Genomic DNA, 20688 nt, shown 5'->3' with positions numbered 1-20688 from the left:
GATCAAAACTCTTCAGAGTGTAGGGATAGAGGGAACATTCCTCAACATCTTAAAAGCCATCTACGAAAAGACCACAGCAAATATCATTCTCAATGGGGAATCACTGGGAGCCTTTCCCCTAAGATCAGGAACAAGACAGGGATGTCTACTCTCACCACTGCTATTCAACATAGTCCTGGAAGTCCTAGCCTCAGCAATCAGACAACAAAAAGACATTAAAGGCATTCAAATTGGCAAAGAAGTCAAACTCTCCCTCTTTGCCGATGACATGATACTCTACATAGAAAACCTAAAAGCCTCCACCCCAAGATTGATAGAACTCATACAGCAATTTGGCAGCGTGGCAGGATACAAAATCAATGCCCAGAAATCAATGGCATTTCTATACACTAACAATGAGACTGAAGAAAGAGAAATTAAGGAGTCAATCCCATTTACAATTGCACCCAAAAGCATAAGATACCTAGGAATAAACCTAACCAGAGACGTAAAGGACCTATACCCTAAAAAGTATAGAACACTTCTGAAAGAAATTGAGGAAGACACAAAGAGATGGAAAAATATTCCGTGCTCATGGATTGGCAGAATTAATATTGTGAAAATGTCAATATTACCCAGGGCAATTTACACGTTTAATGCAATCCCTATGAAAATACCATGGACTTTCTTCAGAGAGCTACAACAAATTATTTTAAGATTTGTGTGGAATCAGAAGACCCAGAATAGCCAGGGGAATTTTAAAAAAGAAAACCACATCTGGGGAAATAAGATCATGAATGAAAGAAGACAGATCACGACCAGCACCAGAGAAATACAGACAACTATAAGAACACATTCTGAGCAACTATATGCCAACAAACTAAGCAATCTGGAAGAAATGGATCCCTTCCTACCAAAACTGAAACAGGAAGACACAGGAAACCTGAACAGACCCATAACCAGCAAGGAAATGGGAGCAGTCATCAAATATCTGCCAACAACCAAGAGTCCAGGACCAGGTGGCTTCCCAGGAGAATTCTACCACACATTCCAGGAAGAATTAATCTATTCTTCGGAGCTGTTTATAAAAATTAGAAATGGAAGGGAAACCTTCCAGCGTTCTCTGTGAGGCCAGCATTACTCTGATCGCAAAACCAGAGCAAGACCCCACCCAAAAGGAGAATTACACTCCAATATCCCTGATGAACATGGATGCCAAAATTTTCACCAAGACACTGGCTGGGAGGATTCAACAGTACATTAAAGGATTATTCACCATGTCCAAGTGGGTTTTATGCCTGGGCTGCAAGGGTGATTCGACATCTGCAGATGAATCAATGTGATACACTACAGAAATAAAAGAAAGGATAAGAACCATAGGATCCTCTCAAGAGATGCAGAAAAAGCAGTTGACAAAGTGCAGCACCCTTTCCGGATCAATACTCTTCGCAGTGCAGGGAGGGGGGGGAGCATATCTCAATATCATAAAAGCCATCTACGAAAAGCCCACACCTGATGCCATTCTTAAGGGGAAAAACTGAGAGCTTTGCCACTAAGGTCAGGAACACGACAGGGAAGTCCACTCTCTGGACAACCAGTGTTGTTCGACATAGCCTCAGCATTTAGACAACAAAAAGAAATAAAAAGGCGTCTGAATCAGAAAAGAACTCAAACTCTCACTTTTCTCAGAGGACATGATATCCTATGTGGAAAACCCAAAAGACTCCACCCCAACGTTGCTAGGACCCTTTCCTGAATTCAGCAAAGCAGCAGGATAGGAAATCCATGCACAGAAATCAGTTGCATTTCTATACACTAACAATGAGATGGAAGAAAGAGAAACTGAGGAGTCGATTCCATTGACCATTGCAGCAAACACCATAAGATGCCTAGGAATAAACCTACCCAGAGAGACAAAGGATCTATACTCTGAAGATGACAGGACATTCTGGAAAGAAATTGAGAAAGGTGTAAAGAACTGGAAATACATTCCATGCTCATGGATTGAAAGAATTAAATATTGTTAAAATGTTTATGCTAGCTCCATCAATCTATATATTCAATGCAATCTCTATCAAAATACTACCAACTCCTTTTATACAGCTGGAGTAAATAACGGTAAGATTTGTTTGGAACCTTAGAAGACCCCGAATAGCCAAACATATGTTGATAGAGGTAGCCATAGCTGGTGGCATTACAAGCCGGACTTCAAGCTCTATTTTAAAGCTGTGATCAACAAGACAGTATGGTACTGGCACAAAAGCAGACATGTCGATCAATGGCCCAGAAGAGAAAACCCAGAAGTGGACCCTCAACTCTATGGTCCACTCCTCTTCAACAATACTGGAAAGAAAATCCAATGGAGACAAAGCAGTCTCTTCAACAAATGGTGTGGGAAATCAGACCACCACATGTAGAAGAATAAAACTGGACCATTTTCTTATGCTATACACAAAAATAGAGTCAAAATGGATGAAACACCCAAATGTGAGATAGGAATCCATCAAAATCCTAGAGGAGAACACAGCCAGCAACCTCTGTGACCTCGGCTGCCGCAACTTCTTGCTAGAACATGTCACCAGACGCCAAAATGACCTACTGGGAATTCATCAAGATAAAAAGCTTTTGCACAGCAAGGAAATAGTTGACAAAACCAAAAGACAACTGACAGAATGGGAGAAGGTGTTTGCAAATGCCTTATCAGATAAAAGGCTGGTATGCAAAGTCTATAAAGAGCTGATCAAAGTCAACACCCAAAGAAAGATAACCCAATGAAGAAATGGGCAGAAGAAATGAAAGGACATGTCTCCAAAGAAGACATACATATGGCCAACAGACACATGAAAACATGCTCAACATCAGCTGGCACTAGAGAAATACAAATCAAAACCACGGTGAGTTTCCCCCTCACACCTTTCATAATGGCCAAAATTAGCAAGTCTGGAAATGACAGATGTTGGCGGGAATGCAGAGAAAGGGGGATCCTCTTATGATGTTGGTGAGAATACAACCTGGTGCAGCTCCTCTGGAAATCAGTACCGGAGGTTCCTCAAAGAGTTGAAAAAGGAGCTACCTATGTAAAACCCAGCAATTGCGCTAGAAGGTATGAATCCCGAAGATCACTTTGGTCGGGATCCAAAGGGGCACCTGCACCCATATGTTTATACCAGTAATATCCTCAATAGCCAACCTGAGAGATATGGATGTTCTTTGAAAGAGGTATGCATAAAGAAGATGTGATGTAGATATAAATAAATAAGTATCATATTTATTTATTAGACAGAGAGAGAGAGGGAGGGAGAGAGAGAACAGAATATTACTCAGCCAATAAATAATGAAATCTTGGGACCCCTGGGTGGCTCAGTGGCTGAGAGTAGGCCTTTGGCTCCGGGCATGATATATATATCATAACATTATAAGCTAGTTAATTGAATTTAAATAAAAAATAGTAAAGAAACCAATGGAGCTAGGAATGTGAAATAAAAGAATATACATAACTTCTGAAGGATCTTTGTAACTTCTGTTACAAAATTGTAAACAAGAGTCATTTTACACTTTAATAGTTTGTGATTTTCAGAAAAAGTGCCCTTTATGAGAGATTAATCATTTGTTTAATAAATTATTCCTCCGAATGAACTTTCCACTTTTGCACTTTTGCACTTTTGATTTTGCACTCAACAAAATCTTGAGGTATGTTGTATGCTCTATTTTTCAGCACAGACTCTTAAATACATAAAACAATGGAAGTGGGACTACATAAAGTCATGTGGAATTTCTCCCGGTAATATTGAGTAAAACTATTTTGTTATCTATATGATGACTGATGTACTTCTTTTCATGTGAACACAGAGATTTCAGAAAATCTGCTTCAGGAAAGGAAAAAATATAAGCTAGCACTAGTTTTCCAACTTAGTTTCGCATTGATACGTTTCTAGAATTAGAAACAAGGAAAAGAAATTTTAACTGTAACTTTGTTTCCTTTCTATGAATTAGGACCAATTTTTGAAGCACCTGACTTACTATAGTTATCATTATCTACTTAATTATGAAATATTTAGGAATATTTCAGACTACAGTTGACCTTTGAGCAACACAGTGGTTAGGTGCACTTACCCCCGTGCAGTCAAAACTCTGTATAATTTCTGATTCTCCCAAAATTTAATTACTAATAGCCTACTGTTGATGGGAAGCCTTACCAATAACACAGTCCATTAATACATGGTTTGTACATTACATGTGTTATATAATATATTCTTAAAATAAAGTAAGCTAGAGAAAAAAAGGTTATTGAGAAAAACATAAGAGAAAATACAGTACAACACAACAGCCAAGAAAGTCCATGTGTAGGCTAACTAGACCTGCAGCTTCAATTCCATGTTGGTCAAGGATCAAATGTGCATTACAAATATTCCCATCTAGAATGCTCTTATTTCTTATAAAAGGCATCCTCTCATTGAATTCCCAAAATAGGGTCTAAGTACGGTACTAAGTGGTGCCTAGGTGGCCCAGTCACTTAAGTGCCTGCCTTCATTTCCTTAAGGAATGATCAAAGGAATATAATGATCTTTTCGCCAAAAGTCTTTTCCTAAATACTTGCTTCTGTGACCCTGGTTTATTTCCAGGTGAGAATTGAGTTAGATGGTAGAAATAGCTTGCAATCCATTAATAAAGAGAACATATTTGCAATTTTATTTATACTTTTCCATTTATCAAAAACATAAGAGGGTAAGAAAATTATACACATAAAAACAACGTATCAGCAAATTTTAATTCGAAGACTCATTAATTAGAAGGATTTTCTCATAACAGTTTGTTTCCAAACTACCAATCATAGAAATCTAAGGTTCCATTGGGGATACTGTAGGATTGAGGGACAAAAGTCTCCAGCTGTAGTCTCATCTCTCTTTTAGCTACACAGCTCCACTGGTCTCGGTTTTGTATAATACAGTTTAATGCAAAAACAGAAACAAACAAAAAAACAAAACAAAACAAAAACAAATTAAGTTCCATTCTTTGAAAAAAATATTGTTTTCCAAAAGGTAGTCACTAATTTAGTCAAAGTCCCTAATTTTTTTATTTTAATTTTTATTTATTTATGATAGTCACAGAGAGAGAGAGACAGAGACACAGGCAGAGGGAGAAGCAGGCTCCATGCACTGGGAGCCTGATGTGGGATTCGATCCCGGGTCTCCAGGATCACGCCATGGGTCAAAGGCAGACGCCAAACTGCTGCGCCACCCAGGGATCCCAAAGTCCCTAATTTTACATAAGAGACAAGAAGGCCTCAGAAAGATTGCAGTTTGCCTCAGGTCAAAAGACCAAAGAGTTGCAGGCCAGGAATGTGCTTTAGGTCCTCCTGAGCTGAGAGTTTTTATGCCAGTTACTTCATCATCTTCAGGAAAAATACCTACATTTTTAACTATAACTGACTGAAAATGAACACATAAAAGTTTGTCATGTGGCTCAATAACGACTAGGCATGAGGCACAAAACAGCTTTCTAATTAAATTATAAATTTTAAAGTCTAAAGTGTAATTTAAATTATAAATTTTAATGTTTTATGAATAAAAATACAGCAATGGAAATGATCTTTACTCCTATTGGGAACAGTTAATAGACTGCATTTATAAGCACAAATTTTTTAAACCACAAGACACGGAACTTGAAGGAGAAAATCTTTAGTTGAACCAAAGAGGCTGAAATGGAGGAAACTCTTCCTGGAAAGAATTATTCTTTTCCTCCAGATAAAACTTGGTTTACCAAAATCAATCAACAAATGAGTTATCTATGTTGTGGATTATTAAACACAAAACAGACTTCTCTTTACCACCTAGTATGCTCTGTCCAACCTCTCATCATTATGAGAGTTGGTATGTACAAAAGACAGGACTAACTTTAATTTAAATCCAGTCAGAAATTAGAGGTAAACCATCATTACCCACAAGTGGATTTATCTCTACCTTCCTCACAGCAGGAAGGGAGATTTGCCTAATGAGTGAATTGGGGAGAAGGCACTAGGCAGTGCTTAGGAGATTCCAAATCTCTTTTTTGAAAAGATGTGCTCACCCATGGTAACATGAATTCAGGTCTGCTCTCATCTTCGTGGGATGGGCATCAAACATTTGTTTCCTCCATTTACAACTGTGTGGGGAAGTGCCTAATTTGGGATAAAGAATTGGGAAGCCCACTGTGGCTACATACCCACCCAAACCACATCCTCCAATCTGTTAGCATGTATTAGTAACAAAGGCTACTAAGTTTAACTCCATCTGCCTGACTCCTGTGCTCTGAACTCAGAAAAAGAAGAGCACTGTCCTCTGCCACCTACCCCACCACAGCTCCAATGAGAGAAATGACCAGACAATACTTTGAAAAATGTTTCTTCTTGCTTGACTTTATAACTAACATTCATTGTTCAAAGCAACATATTTTGAAGAGGGAAAAGTTGGAAAGAACAATTTTAGAAACAAGCAGAGAAAGTCAGACAAAACGAGGAGACAGAGGAGTATGTTCTAAATGAAAGAACAAGGCCACGAGATAGAACCTCAGAAAAATAACGAAATGAAACAGAGATAAGGAGTCAGCCTGATAAAGAGTTCAAAGTAATGGTCACAGAGATGCTCAGCAAACTTGGAAGAATGGACGGATTCAGTGAGAACTTCAACAAAGAGAAAATATACAAAAGAACCAATTAGGGCTGAAGAATACAATAACTGAAATGAAAAATACACCAGACACAATCGACAGCAGATTAAAAGATGTGAAGAACAGATCAGCAATCTGCAAGAAAGGGTAGTAAAAATCATCCAAGCTGAAAAGCAAAAAGAAGAAATAATTTGAAAAATTAAGATACAGGGACCTCTGGAATAGCATCAAGTATAATAAAACTCACATTAGAGAGGTCCCAGAAAAAGAAGAGAGAAAAGGGTAAAGAACTTATTTGAAGAAAGAATACCTAAAAACTTCCCTAACCTGGGGAAGAAAACAGGCCTCCAGGCCCAGGAAGCATTGCCAGTCCCAAATAAAAGGAACCCAAAGAGTTTCACACCAAGACACATAATAACAAGTCAAAAATGAAAGAGAAAAGGAGAATCTTAAAAGCAGAAAAAAAGAAAAGAAAAGAAAAGAAAGGAAAGGAAAAGCAATTAGTTATATCAAAGCGAACCACTACAGGGATATCAGTGGATTTTTCAGCCAAAACTGTGGCATGCACTCTGGAAAACTGTGTGGAGGTTCCTCAAAGAGTTAAAAATAGACCTGCCCTACGACCCAGCAATTGCACTGCTGGGGATTTACCTCAAAGATACAGATGCAGTGAAACGGCAGGACACCTGCACCCCGATGTTTCTAGCGGCAATGTCCCCAATAGCCAAACTGTGGAAGGAGCCTCGGTGCCCATCGAAAGATGAATGGATAAAGAAGATGTGGTCTATGTATACAATGGAATATTACTCAGCCATTAGAAACGACAAATACCCACCGTTTGCTTCAACGTGGAGGGACCTCAAGGGTATTGTGCTGAGTGAAATAAGTCCATCGGAGAAGGACAGACATTATAATGGTCTCATTCATTTGGGGAATATAAAATTTAGTGAAAGGGAATAAAGGGAGAGAAAATGAGTGAAAATATCGCTGAGGGTGACAAAACATGAGAGACACCTAACTCTGGCAAATGAACAAGGTGTAGTGTAAGGGGAGGTGGGCGGGGGGTTGGGGTGACTGGGTGATAGGCACTGAGCGGGGCACTTGGGATGAGCACTGGGTGTTATGCTAAATGTTGGCAAATTGAACTCCAATAAAAATCGGAGAAGGACAAACATTATATGGTCTCATTCATTTAGGGAATATAAATAATAGTGAAAGGGAATGGAAGGGAAGGGAGAAGAAATGGGTAGGAAATATCAGAAAGGGAGACAGAACGTGAAGACTCCTAACTCTGGGAAATGAACTAGGGGTGGTGGAAGGGGAGGAGGGCAGGGGATGGGGGTGAATGGGTGATGGGCACTGAGGGGGGCACTTGACGGGATGAGCACTGGGTGTTATTCTGTATGTTGGCAAATTGAACACCAATAAAAAATAAATTTATCATATAAAAAGAAAGTTAAAAGAAAAGAAATTGTCGCATGATATTTTCCAAGTGCTAAGAGGAAAAAACCTAGGATATTTTTGGCAGGTTTATAATTCAGAACTGAAAGAAAGATAAAGAGTTTCCCACACAAAACTTAAAGAAGTTCATCACCACTAAATAGGTCTTATAAGAGATGTTAAAAGGACTTCTTTAATCAGAAAAGGCCAGGGTACCTGGACGGCTGTCAGTGAAGAGTCTTCCAGGACCCTGGGATCAAGCTCTGCAAGGGACTCCCTGTTCCCTGCTCAGAGAGGAGCCTGCTTCTCCCTCTCCCTCTGCCCCTCCCTCCCCTTCACTTGTGTTCTCACTCACTCTGCTCTCAAAGAAAGAAAGAAAGAAAGAAAGAAAGAAAGAAAGAAAGACCATAACTAGAAATAAGAAAATAATGAGACAGTTTTATCATAAAAACAAACATACAGTAAAGGTAATAGACCAATCATTTTTATAAAGCCAGTATGAGGGTTACAAGACAAAAGGAATAATATCAATTATATCTACAGTAACTAGTTAAGGGATACACAAAATACAAAGGTGTAAACTATGACATCAAATTTATAAAACAAGGCAGAGTGTAAAAATGCAGTGTTTTTAAAATCTGTTTGAACTGAAGTAACCATCAACTTAAAAGAGATTGCTATACATACACAGGATGTTATATATGAACTTCATGGTAATCACAAACCAAATATTTATAACGGATACACAAAAGGAAGAAAAGCATCCAAACATAATACTAAAAGTCATTGAATCAGAAGAGAATAGAGCAAGAAAACAAGGAAGTCGAATGAAAGAACAAGACTAAGGCTTCATTTAACATGAGTCTATGCTACATTTTTCTACATTAATAAAACCACGAATATACTATCAAAATCATAAGCCTATGTGCATTGATTGAAATGGGTATTTTAACAACAATGATACATAATGGAAATGGGTTGTTATTAAAGGCTCCCTATCACTGCCATCTTAGTCATCAATCATTCAAGTGATGGCATCAAGGTAAATATATGTGAATTTCATTTGAAATATCCAATTATTTGTGGGGTGCCTGGGTGGCACAGTCAGTTAAGTGTCAGAATCTTGATTTTGGCCCAGGTCATGATCTTAGGGTCATGAGATCCGGCTCCACTCTGAGCATGGAGCCTGCCTAAGAGTCTCTCTTCTCTCTTTCCCATTGCCCTTTACCACCTGCTTGCTTTCCTTCATTTTCTCTCTCTCTCTCTCTCTCTCAAAACAAAAAAAAAAAGAAAAGAAAGAATCAAATATTTCTTTGACTTACTTATTTAGAAAATCTCTACAGTTGCTCAGCAAGCCATTTTATAAAAATTGAAATAGAAGTAATATAAGTTAAAAAAAAGGTGTTATAAGAAAGCAATTAGGGATGTGCTCTCATGTAAGAAAATGCCAAAACTTACAACATTTTTTAAACTGTTTTATTTATTTATTCATAAAAAGTACAGAGAGAGAAGCACAGACATAGGCAGAGGGAGAAGCAGGCTCCCTATGGGGATCCTGTTGCGTGACTCAATCCCAGGACCCCTGGATCATGACCTGAGCCAAAGGCAGATACATGCTAAACCACTCAGTCATACGGGTGCCCCCAAAACATAGAACTATCAATTTAGTGTTACAAGTTTATTTAATTCATAAAAAGGACTTACCGTGGAATCGTTAAAATCATAAATATCCCTACATGGTTAAGCGTTTGGATTCTAATCATTCACTTATGCATAGGGGTGGAAAATTGGGTTACAGCAAACTTTAAACATATTATAAACTATTGCTAATCAGAGAATAAGTCAAAGCATCTAAGTGTACTTTGGGTTAGTAGGTAATAATATTTACTTTCCAAAATCCAATTTAACATAGCTTTTCAAGGAAATGGGTCTGTTTGGGGGTGCCTTGGGAACTCAGTTGGTTAAGCATCCAACTCTTGATTCCAGCTCAGATCATCATCTCGGAGTCATGGGATCAAGCCCTGAGTCAGGCTCCACACTCAGTGGGGAGCCTGCTTGAGATTCTCCCCCTCCCTCTACCTCTCTCCCCACTCATGGGCACACTCTCTTCTCTCTCAGATACATAAAATCTTTAAAAAATAAGAAGATAAAATGTGTCAGTTTAGTGGTATTTATTGAATAAAGTTAATAATAGGTATCTCTTGACAATAAGAGCTCCAGGAGCTTAAAAAAATACCATAAAATTTCTGTCCCATTTCCTTATTAGCACAAACCAGTATAACTTTTACTTAATGAGTATTATTCAGTTAACTCAGAATTTCACCAAATTAAAAACAAAAATTTTATTGGAAATCTGAAACTCAAGAAAAGAAAGATAATATAACTAACCTTGAACAAGTGAGTTTCAATGCTGCTAACTGAAGTCTGCGGCCTTGAGGTAGGAATCATTACATTTTCTCTTGGAGTAACATTTCTATCCAGTAGTAAACTACTAGTCAAATTTCCAACAGAAGGCCCTTCCAAGACTGGTCCCATAGTAAGAGTGCTGTGGAAAGGTCTGTTCTGCTGTCTCTCCACCAGATATTTGGTAGTGATATCTGCCAGCCTCTCATTAGTCCTGTGAAGATTACACAACACAAGTGCTTAGTATTTTATTTCTACCCAAATCATTCCTGCATGACCTGCATTTTTTTAAGTTTCCATAATAGCAAACAGAATGTGCCAGTAAACAGTGTTTTAACACTGAAAATGTGACAGAGCAGAGCTACTACATATATTTATAGGTTTAAAATTATTCCAAAGGAGTATATATGATTCCAGGGATAACTAACTAACAAGAAATTCAAATTAGGGGAGGGAAAGAAATGGCTGACAGTGATGTACATGGATTGACAGGTAATACTTGCTACCTTCTGGAATGGCTGTAATTACAAGATTCTGGAGAATGCCGTTACACATATTTGTATTTAGTAAACCAGTTTGAACATAAAAATAAACCATCCCTCAAAGACATTTTCAAGGATGTGCTTTCACCACTCTTGTACATTTTACTCATTGCCTCAGAGAAATTGAGGGTTTCGCACCGAGGAATACCTCAGACCAACAACCTCTAGGGGCCAGGTAGATGGCAGAGCAGTGATCAGAAGGACCGAAACAGCTCCAGAGGCAATTAGCTGATAACACACTTACCAAGGCCCTGGAAGTAGAATCTGCCCTTTTTGTCTTCCACACACCCCCTCATGCCCACCATGATGCTATTTTTAGCCACGTTGGGATTTATACTGCCTTTCACCCCAGTGTGAATCTTTCTCTGTTTCACATGTATACTTTTATATAAAGTAGAAAACATACAAAGGTTTCCCCCACCCTCAGGCTCTCTAGTAATAATACCAAAGACACAATCAAGAAAGTTAATTTACCAACCTGTATACTATTGGCACTTGATCTTTTGGGTTAAAGGTGTAATCTTCCAAAAATGAACTCATTAATATTTCTATTTAGGGTAATTCTGACAAAAAATTTTATAGTAATATGCTGTCTATATACCCACTATTTGCTTCGATGTGGATGGAACTGGAGGGGAGGGTATTATGCTGAGTGAAATAAATCAATCGGAAAAGGACAAATATTATATGGTCTCATTCATTTAGGGAATATAAAAATTAGTGAAAGGGAATAAAGGGAAAGGAGAGAAAATGAGTGAAAATATCAGTGACGGTGACAAAACACGAGACACACCTAACTCTGGGAAACAAACAAGGGATGGTGGAAAGGGAGGTGAGCAGGGGGTTGGGGTGACTGGGTGATGGGTACTGAGGGGGACACTTGGGCGGGATGAGCACTGGTTGTTATGTAATATGTTGGCAAATTGTTATGCAACATGTTGGCAAATTGAACTCCAAAAAAAACAAAACAAAACAAAAAACCTTTTAAGTAGGGTTGTAAAGATGCAGGTATGTGAATCTGCTCTTTCCACTATAAATTTTATGAAGTTTAAATATAGACACGTATTCCCAATGAAAATTTAGTGTTCTAATTGAAATATACCATAATTGTAAAATACATGCTGGATTTTTAAGACTTCGAATGAAAAAAATATGAAATATCTCAGTAATAATTTTATATTGATCACAAGTTGAAAGGATATTTTTTGACATATTGTGTTAAATAAAATATATCAACTTTAAAAAAATAATATGCTGTCTAAATTATAAAGTTTTAAACAATTAGTTTGTAAAGACAACAAGATAGAGTAACTGAAAATATTAACGGGAAAAAGTAAAATCATATACCCCCCACACACACACACACAAAAAGAGGAGAGAGGCAAACTATCCTGGATGAACATAAAATGGTAAGTTTACTTACAAACGTTATTTTCCAAAATTATACTATCCAGTTGGCTTTCACTTCCTACTAATCTCATGAACCCATCTCCATAAAAATTATGCTTTAGAGGCAAATCAATAAGCTAAATCTATTTTCATTGATTCTGTTTTAACTTACTTGCTCAGTTTTTTTGTCAATGACATTCGCATTTCTGATTCTTCTAGGTAGAGTTGCCTGTACTTTTCCAATTCTATTTTAAGTTCCTGAGAATTTCTTATTTGGGATTGAAGTTCAGATTCCAGCTCTTTAATTCTGAGTGCCACTTGACTTCTTATTGAAGCATCATGACTTGCTCTTAACTGCTCTAAGTTTTCTTGAGATGCTGCTTGTCTCTAAAGCAAATTAAAAGCACAGTTTTAAAACAGCTAAAACTTGAGTAATTATAGTATATTTCTTTCCTTCAGTTGGGACTCAATGATTCAGAGAGCAATTTTAAATGTGTAAAAAAAAGCTGAAGTGTAAAATATTTATCACCAATGTCACCTGAATTGAATCTGAATGATAAAAATAAAGTTTAATCATTCTTATATTAGTACTCATGCAATCTGATACTTCAAAGAACAAGAGAATCAATTAAAAATTTTAAAAAGTGCATAATACAACTTGAGAATAACCTGTTTCTTGATTTCTGCTCAGAGCATGTTCTCAGTCAGAGGTCCTGAGGCCAAGCCCTGTGTCGCACCCAGTATGGAGTCTACCCAGGATTCATTCTGTCTCTCTGTCTCTCCCCCTCTGCCAATCCCCCTGCTCATGTTCAATAAATAAATAAGGAAATAAATAAATAAATGAAATCTTCAAAAAGGAAGAATAACCTAGGAATGGAACATGGAGCCCAATGCAGGGCTTGATTTCACAAACCTGAGACCAAGACCTGAGCTGAGATCAAGAGTCTGCTGCTTAACCAACTGAGCCACCTAGATACTCCATGGTAAAAGTTTTATTTTTTTAAATTTATTTATTTTTAAAGATTTTATTTTATTTATTCATGAAAGCCAGAGAGAGAGAGAGGGGCAGAGACACGGGCTGAGAAGGAGGCTCCACCCTGGGAGCCCGATGTGGGACTCGATCCTGGGACTCTAGGATCACGCCCTGGGTCAAATGCAGGTGCTAAAACCACTGGGCCACCCAGGAATCTCCATGGTAAAAGTTTTATTTTATTTTATTTTTTTCCCCATGGTAAAAGTTTTAAATCACAATTTTTTCTTTTCCTCTTAATAGTCTTGTTTCAGGGGATCCCTGGGTGGCTCAGCGGTTTACCACCTGCCTGCGGCCCAGGGTGTGATCCTGGCATGGAACCTGCTTCTTCCTCTGCCTGTGTCTCTGCTTCTCTCTTCCTCTCTCTGTGTATCTCCTGAATACATAAATAAAATCTCAAAAAAATAGTCTTGTTTCATACATACTGGTCATAAATCATTCTGAAAGATCAATTTAGTGAGAATAATGATGAAAACTGAAATCTTTACAGGGAGGAACGAATGCCTCCAGAAATATACCAAACAGATTGCTGTAAAGGAAGCAGAGGAAACCTACACAATGCATATAACCAAAGTGTAATTTGTAATGAAATAAATGAAAGCATATCACAGATCAATAAACTAACCTGGAAAAATAGATTGACTTCTTTTAATCTTTCTTCTACAATCAATCTTACTCTCTGGTCAATCTCCCATTTATAATACTTTTCTACTTGAATGCCTTGTACCACATTGACTTCTGCATGACTTCTGAGGTTTACTACTTTTTCTTCCAAGTTCTTTTTAATCTGTTTTAGTTTTTCACATTCCCTCTCTGTTGCTTTCATAGATAATAACTCCTGTTGAAGAACTTGATTTTTTGCATCCAGGTCTATACATCTTGAAGATTCAGTTTCCAATCTTGCTCTAAGATCACCAATCTGCATGAATAGAACAATACAGTTCGGAAATGGAATGAAATTAGTTTAACTCAAAACTATAACCAACATTTTAAAAAACATTTTATGTTTAAGTCTCTGTACTGAACCGTAGGCTCGAATTCATAACGTCAAGATCAAGAGTCATATGCTCTACTGACTGAGTCAGCCAGGTGCTCCCATTTTAAAATAAATTCATTTGCAATAAAATATAATCTATATTGTAGTAGAGTCTTAGAATGTGGAACCCTGAAGCACTTAGAAAATTAAGAACAGTGTTAAAACCACTAGGAGTTATTAAAAAAGATCTCTGCTATCATTGTCTTTGCCACACAACATTTGTACTTCATTTTATGTATTTTTCTATGACTGCTTCAGATCTTTCCTCCATAAAATAACTGTAAGTCACCTCTTAGTATAAAGTCTCTTATATAGTCAAATTGAATTCAAATAAAATTTTAAAAAAGAAAAGAAAGTCTCTGGCCCCTTCCCCTATCCTAACACACCATAATTTTTAAAAATTATTTATTCATGAGACACATAGAGAGAGGCAGAGATATAGGCAGAGGGACAAGCTCCACAGGGAGCCCGATGAAGGACTCGATCCCAAGGCCCTAGGATCATGCCCTGAACCAAAGACAGATACACAAACCACTGAGCCACTCGAGTGTCCCAATGAATACTCCCATTAATTTTTAAAAAGTTTTAGTAATATCATATTGACTTATGTAGGTCTGAACCAATAAATGCTTCCTAAGAGAAGACCTTGAAAATAAGACTCTAATTATTGAATCTATAAATACTGATTCTAAGCCACAAGCCTTTTTCTGAATTACAAATGATTTACATTAATTTGAATTGCATTCCCAGGAGAAATGATTCTCAGGATTAAGAAACCACACCTCTCAGTATAAAAATTTAGTGAGATGAAACTTATACTTTCGGACAAAAAAAAAAAAACCCGCCTAATTGAATAGTATTATCTTATAATCCTCTGTTACTCCCACAAAACAAGGGAACATACTAAGCACCAAAAACCACCACTGAAAAACCTGACAGGGTTTCAGTGATTCTGAGTTGGGAAGAACTTCTTTCTTCTGGATATGATTGATAAGACAGGGTAAGTGGATGTGGTGGTTTTATAAATTTTTTGACACTTCTCCCATGATAATCCCACCCCTTAAAATGTGCTGACCTTAGTAATTGGTTTCCAGTGAATAGAATTCGGCAGAACTGCTGTGTGATTTTTTTAAGGCTAGGTTAAAAAATGTGATATAGCTTCCATTGACATTCTTCTTCTAGGGAAACAAACCCTTAGAATCTAGCTGCTGTGGGAAGCCCAGGCCACCTGGTGTGTCTTCATGTAGACATTTCAGCTGAGACTGACCCAGCTAACGTCCTTGCCAAAAGCCAGCCTCAACAGCTAAACATTTGCATGAACATGATTTTAGATGATTCTAGTCCCCAGCTTCCAGTCATCTCAGCTGACACCAAATGAAGAAGAAATGAGTTGGCCTTACTCGGCTTTGCCTAAACTAAATACTTGTGAACCAAATAAATGCTGTTTTGAGCAACTAGGTTTTCAGGTGGTTTATGATGCCGCAATAAATAACTGGCACAGAAACTGATATTAAACATGGGGTGCTGACATTAAAATATTTAAACCTGAACCTCCTTTGAACCGAGAGGTAGGTAGAAACTGAAAGGATGTAGGGAAGAGTAAGAATGAAAACCAAAAGGGCTTCCAACAGACTGTTAATGGAAACCTGATGGCCCTTGAAGAGGCTGACAGTAAAGGTTCCAGGCAAGTGAAGAAAATGACACTAGAGGAAAAGGAACTTGCGCCACAAACCACTTGAAAGTAAAACGGGACACAAAAGATAAACTAAACAAGGTCTATGCAGTATGAAAGACCCAGACAAACTGGGTGCAAATATTTTGTCCACATTTATAGCCTTTCCATATGCTGAAATGTCAAATAATGCTAAAATAAAGAATTGCATCCTGGGTCAAGAGCAAATCCAGGAAAACATGGCCTATGGATGAATCCAAGATTATAAAAACTTTTGTTAAGACCTCAGAAGGATTTCAGGTATGCCTCAAATTTCTTTTAAGGATCTTAAGAGTATGAGCTTCACAGGAGAGCCCAGTTGAAAAGTTTATCTCAAAAAGATCTGCGAGACTGGCTTTTCTACTGACATAAAATCAACCCATTGATTCTCACAGAAAAACTCAAGAAGTTAAGAAAATTATAGCATCAAAACCACTGTTTGCGAGCTTGGACTAAAAGAGACCTAGATAGCACGGACTGAAAATAGGCCTTTGGGTCTTAGAAGTCCCCACAGGGAGGCAGCAGGCTGAAAACACAACTGCAAACACAGGTCATTGGACAGAACCAAGAGCTCAGAGAGGATAGACAGCAAAGAGCCATGGAGAAAAATTTCCATGGTTTCAGACTAAGTCTGACTGAAAAATGGACAGCATGCATCAGGCTGCATTTCAAACCTGCTATGGTCTAGTGTGACTTCGAATGGAAGAGTCTTTAGCAAGTAACCAGAATGTTGTGTTTTCAATAGTAGAGAACTGTTCTCTTTAATTCTCAAGTCTTCATTCCTATTAAGAGAACCTGCACTCCAGGGACTAAAATTTAGACAACATAACCCTGGCACCTTATCCCCGCTGCACCTGATTAAGATGGCAAGATCTTGGACTCCATCCTGAACCCGATGCCATGATAACTGAGATTTGTCGGAGGTACTGGGAGGAGGTGAGTGCATTTTTCATGTGAAAGGAATATAGAACACTGTGGCCAGTGGGTAAATTACACTAAAAATTGCGTTCTTCATGTGTTCATAGGTGTTCCAGTATTCCATTAAAACTAAACAAAACAAAAAGACCGTGGGCTAACCTTAGTGACTTGCTACTAACGAACAGAATATGGTCAATGTGATGTTGTGTGTATTCCAAGGCTAGGCTACGAAAGGCAACACAGCTTCTGCCCTGTTCTGTATCTCAGCCTGCTTACTCGGAATTTAGCCCCTCCTCTTGTGAGGAGGCTCAGGCCACAAAGAGAGTCCAGGTGTGCCAGTGTAAGCATTTTGGCTGCCTGCCCTAACTATAAATCTAGGCAACAGCCAGCATCAACAACACCAGACATGAACTTTTTCTCTTGGTTTTTCCCCATTTAGGAGGACATTATCTGTGCATTTTTTCATATATTCCCTTTATTATGTTGAGGTATGTTCCCTCTTAAACCTACTTTGTGGAGGGTTTTTATCATGCATGGATATTGTACTTCATCAAACGCTTTTCCTACATCTATGGAAATGATGATGATTCTTCTTTCTTTTATTAATATGGTGCATCACACTGATTGATTTGCAGATACTGAATCACCCGTGTAACCCAGGAATAAATCCCATTTGATCATGGCGGTGATTTTCTTAATGTATTGTTAGATTCAGTTTGCTACTATTTTGTTAAGGATTTTTGCACTAGAAAATTGGCCTGTAATTCTCTTTGTGGTGTCTTTATCTGGTCTTGGTGTCAGGGTAATGCTGGCCTCATCAAATGAATTTGGAAGTTTTCCTTCCTCTTCTGTTTTATGGGACGGTTTGAGAAGAACGCATACTAACTCTTTCTTTAAATGCTTGGTAGAATTGGACTCTGAAGCCATCTGGTCCTGGACTTGTGTTTGTTCCAAGTTTTTGGATGAGTGATTCAATTTCTTGGCTGGTTAGCATTCTGTTCTACTTTCTTCCTGCTTCAGTTTTGGCAATTTATATGTTTCTCGGAACTTATCCATTTCTTCTAGGTTGTCCAATTTGTTGACATATATTTTTCATAATATTCTCTTATAATTGTTTGGATTTCTGCAGTGTTGGTTATTCTCCTCTGTCATGTGTGATTTTATTTGGGTCCTTTCCCTTTTCTTTTTGAGAACTATGGCTAGAGCCTTATCAATTTTATTAAATTTTTCAAAGAACCAGCTACTGTTGATCTGTTCTATTTTTATTTGTGTTTAGTTTCTTTATCATTTATTTCCACTCTAATGTTTTTTTAAAGATTTATTTATTGGGGCGGGGGGGAGGGGCAAAGGAAAAGGGAGAGAGAGAATCCACCAGTAGACTGAGGTTGGAGGCTGAAGCAGGCTTCAATCCCAGGACCCTGAGAACGTGACCTTAGCCAAAATCAAAGAGTTGGTCAGTTAACCAACTCAGCCACCCAGGACCCCCATTTTTCCTCTAATTTTTATTATCTCCATCCTTCTGCTGGCTTTAGGTTTCATTTGTTGTTCTTTTTCTAGCTTCTTTAGGTGTAAGGTTAGTTTGTGTTGAGATTTTTTTTTTTTTTTTTTTGCTTCTTGAGGTAGGCCTGTATTGCTATATATACTTCCCTCTTAGAATCAGTTTGGCTGCATCTGAAAGGTTTTGGGGGGATCCCTGGGTGGCGCAGCGATTTGGTGCCTGCCTTTGGCCCAGGGCGTGATCCTGGAGACCCGGGATCGAGTCCCGCATCGGGCTCCCGGCATGGAGCCTGCTTCTCCCTCCTCCTCTGTCTCTCTCTCTCTATCATAAATGAATAAATAAATATTAAAAAAAAACATTAAAAAAAGGTTTTGGACAATTGTGTTTTCATTTTCATTTGTTTCCATGTCTTTTGAAATTTCTTCATTTATTTCCCGGTTGGCCCACACATTGATAGTACGATGTTATTTCACCTCCATGTATTTGTGGTCTTTTCAGACGGTTTTTTGTAGTCCACTTCTAGTTTCATAGTATTGTGGTCAGGAAAGGTGCATGGTAGGACTTCAATTTTTTTGTACTTCCTAAGGCCTGTTTTGTGGCCTAATGTATGATCTAGTCTAGAGAATATTCCAGATCTGTATTCTAATTTCATTTATTGCACTCTTCATCTCAGATTCTTTTTAAACTCTTCTATCTCTGTTGTAAGGGTCTCACTGATGTCTTCCATTCTTTACTCAAGTCCACTGAACATCCTTATGGTCACTGCTTTAAATCCTCCATCAGGCACGTTATTTCTCTCTCTCTCACTTAGATCTCTGGCCCTGTGGCATTATCCTGTTCTTTCATTTGAGATAAATTCCTCTGTCTTCTCATTTTGTCTAGGTCTCTGACAGTTTCTCTGGGTTAGAAAAGCCAGTTATGTCACTTGTTCCTGAAAGTAATGGACCACTGAAAATGGTCCCGTAGTGCCCAGGGCCTGGTGCTTGAGGGAGGGTCTCCAGGGTGTGCGGCATGCACTCTGCTACTGGGTTCTGGCTCCTCTATCCCTCAGGCCAGTCATCTGAGAGATAGGCTCTCAGTATCTGCTGTGGGCAGTGTTTGGTACTTGGCCTGAATCTAGCGGGTTTGAACTAGCTTGCGAAATGAGACCTGTCACAGTCCACTGGAACTGAGACCCTGCAAAACTCTGGTCAGGACACATGGTGTCCGCAGGGGTTTGTACTGGTCTTCTGGGGGAAGGGCTTGCTGTGCTGGAACTGAGGCAAGCATGATTCAAAAGGGCAGTTCCCCTGGAGTGCAAACGGGTGGTGGCTGGTGTAAGCAAGTTAGGCAGCTGGTGTCAGAGTGGCACTGATTCCCACAGGTGGCTCTGTGTTTGTGCTCAGGGCCAGGGGAGGGAAATGGCACCAGCCAGCTGCTTCTGTTCTGTGTGCCTCTCTCCAAGTATAGTGCCCTACACATTCTACCATAGCCAAGCCCAATAACCTTTAAAATTCCAGGCTTTAAGCCCTCCATAGTTGCAAGAACTCAGGAAATTCAGCCACTCTCCTTTTCCAAGCCAGTGGCTACGTGCATTCCCAGGTGTTCTCTCCTGCCCTTCGCTGGGACCACTACTCCCTCCCATCTGCTGCAGATAGGATCTCTTTCTCTTCTAAACTATATCTCTGTACTTCCGACTTTCTTTAAAGTGGCCTCTTCTCTCTCTTTAGTTGTGACCTTTGTTCTGTCAGTATTCAGGTAGATTTCTGGGGTATGTAGGATGAGTTGATAGGTATCTAGTTGTATTAGTGGGATGAGGTGAGTCTAGGCTCCTCCTACCCTGCCACCATCTTCCTTTCTCTAAGACATTTTTTCTAAAGAATCCCTTCAATTACAAATTATTAAAACTAGACAAGAACTCCTCTTTTAAATTTCCCCTCATGTTAGGGGAGAAAAACGACTGGCAAGCAGAGAGACATGTGATTTGAAGTATAACAGCTGAACAACTAGTAAAAGTTTAATAAGCAAAACGGAACCTTTTATCTGAATTCAAGTAACTGCAATTCTAAAAGAAAGGCAGCATTGAGTGCTTTTAAATCAATAATCTTCATTCTCCCT

At 38.5% G+C, this 20688-nt stretch overlaps 1 protein-coding gene across 13 annotated transcripts in view; it reads right to left on the bottom strand.

The window, feature by feature from the left end:
- The window catches only part of LOC144309681 (ankyrin repeat domain-containing protein 26-like), a 157200-nt gene that overhangs the window by 31263 nt on the left and 105249 nt on the right, over positions 1 to 20688 (bottom strand). For 9 of the 13 annotated variants that reach the window (XM_077890777.1, XM_077890778.1, XM_077890769.1 and 6 more), the window contains 3 exons: positions 14054 to 14347; positions 12571 to 12785; positions 10453 to 10681 (listed from right to left, as the gene is read on the bottom strand). In XM_077890777.1, coding sequence (XP_077746903.1) covers positions 10453 to 10681; positions 12571 to 12785; positions 14054 to 14347 — 738 coding nt within the window. Of the gene's footprint in view, positions 1 to 4645; positions 6137 to 10452; positions 10682 to 12570; positions 12786 to 14053; positions 14348 to 20688 lie in introns of those variants that run through there. The other 4 variants (XM_077890781.1, XM_077890782.1, XM_077890780.1 and 1 more) reach the window with 2 other exon arrangements.

The sequence above is a fragment of the Canis aureus genome, unplaced genomic scaffold (assembly GCF_053574225.1).
Source record: "Canis aureus isolate CA01 unplaced genomic scaffold, VMU_Caureus_v.1.0 ptg000163l_RagTag, whole genome shotgun sequence".
NCBI classification, from domain to species: Eukaryota; Metazoa; Chordata; class Mammalia; order Carnivora; family Canidae; genus Canis; species Canis aureus.
Note: the sequence above shows the minus strand (reverse complement) of the source record. Positions and strands in the feature narration are given on the sequence as shown.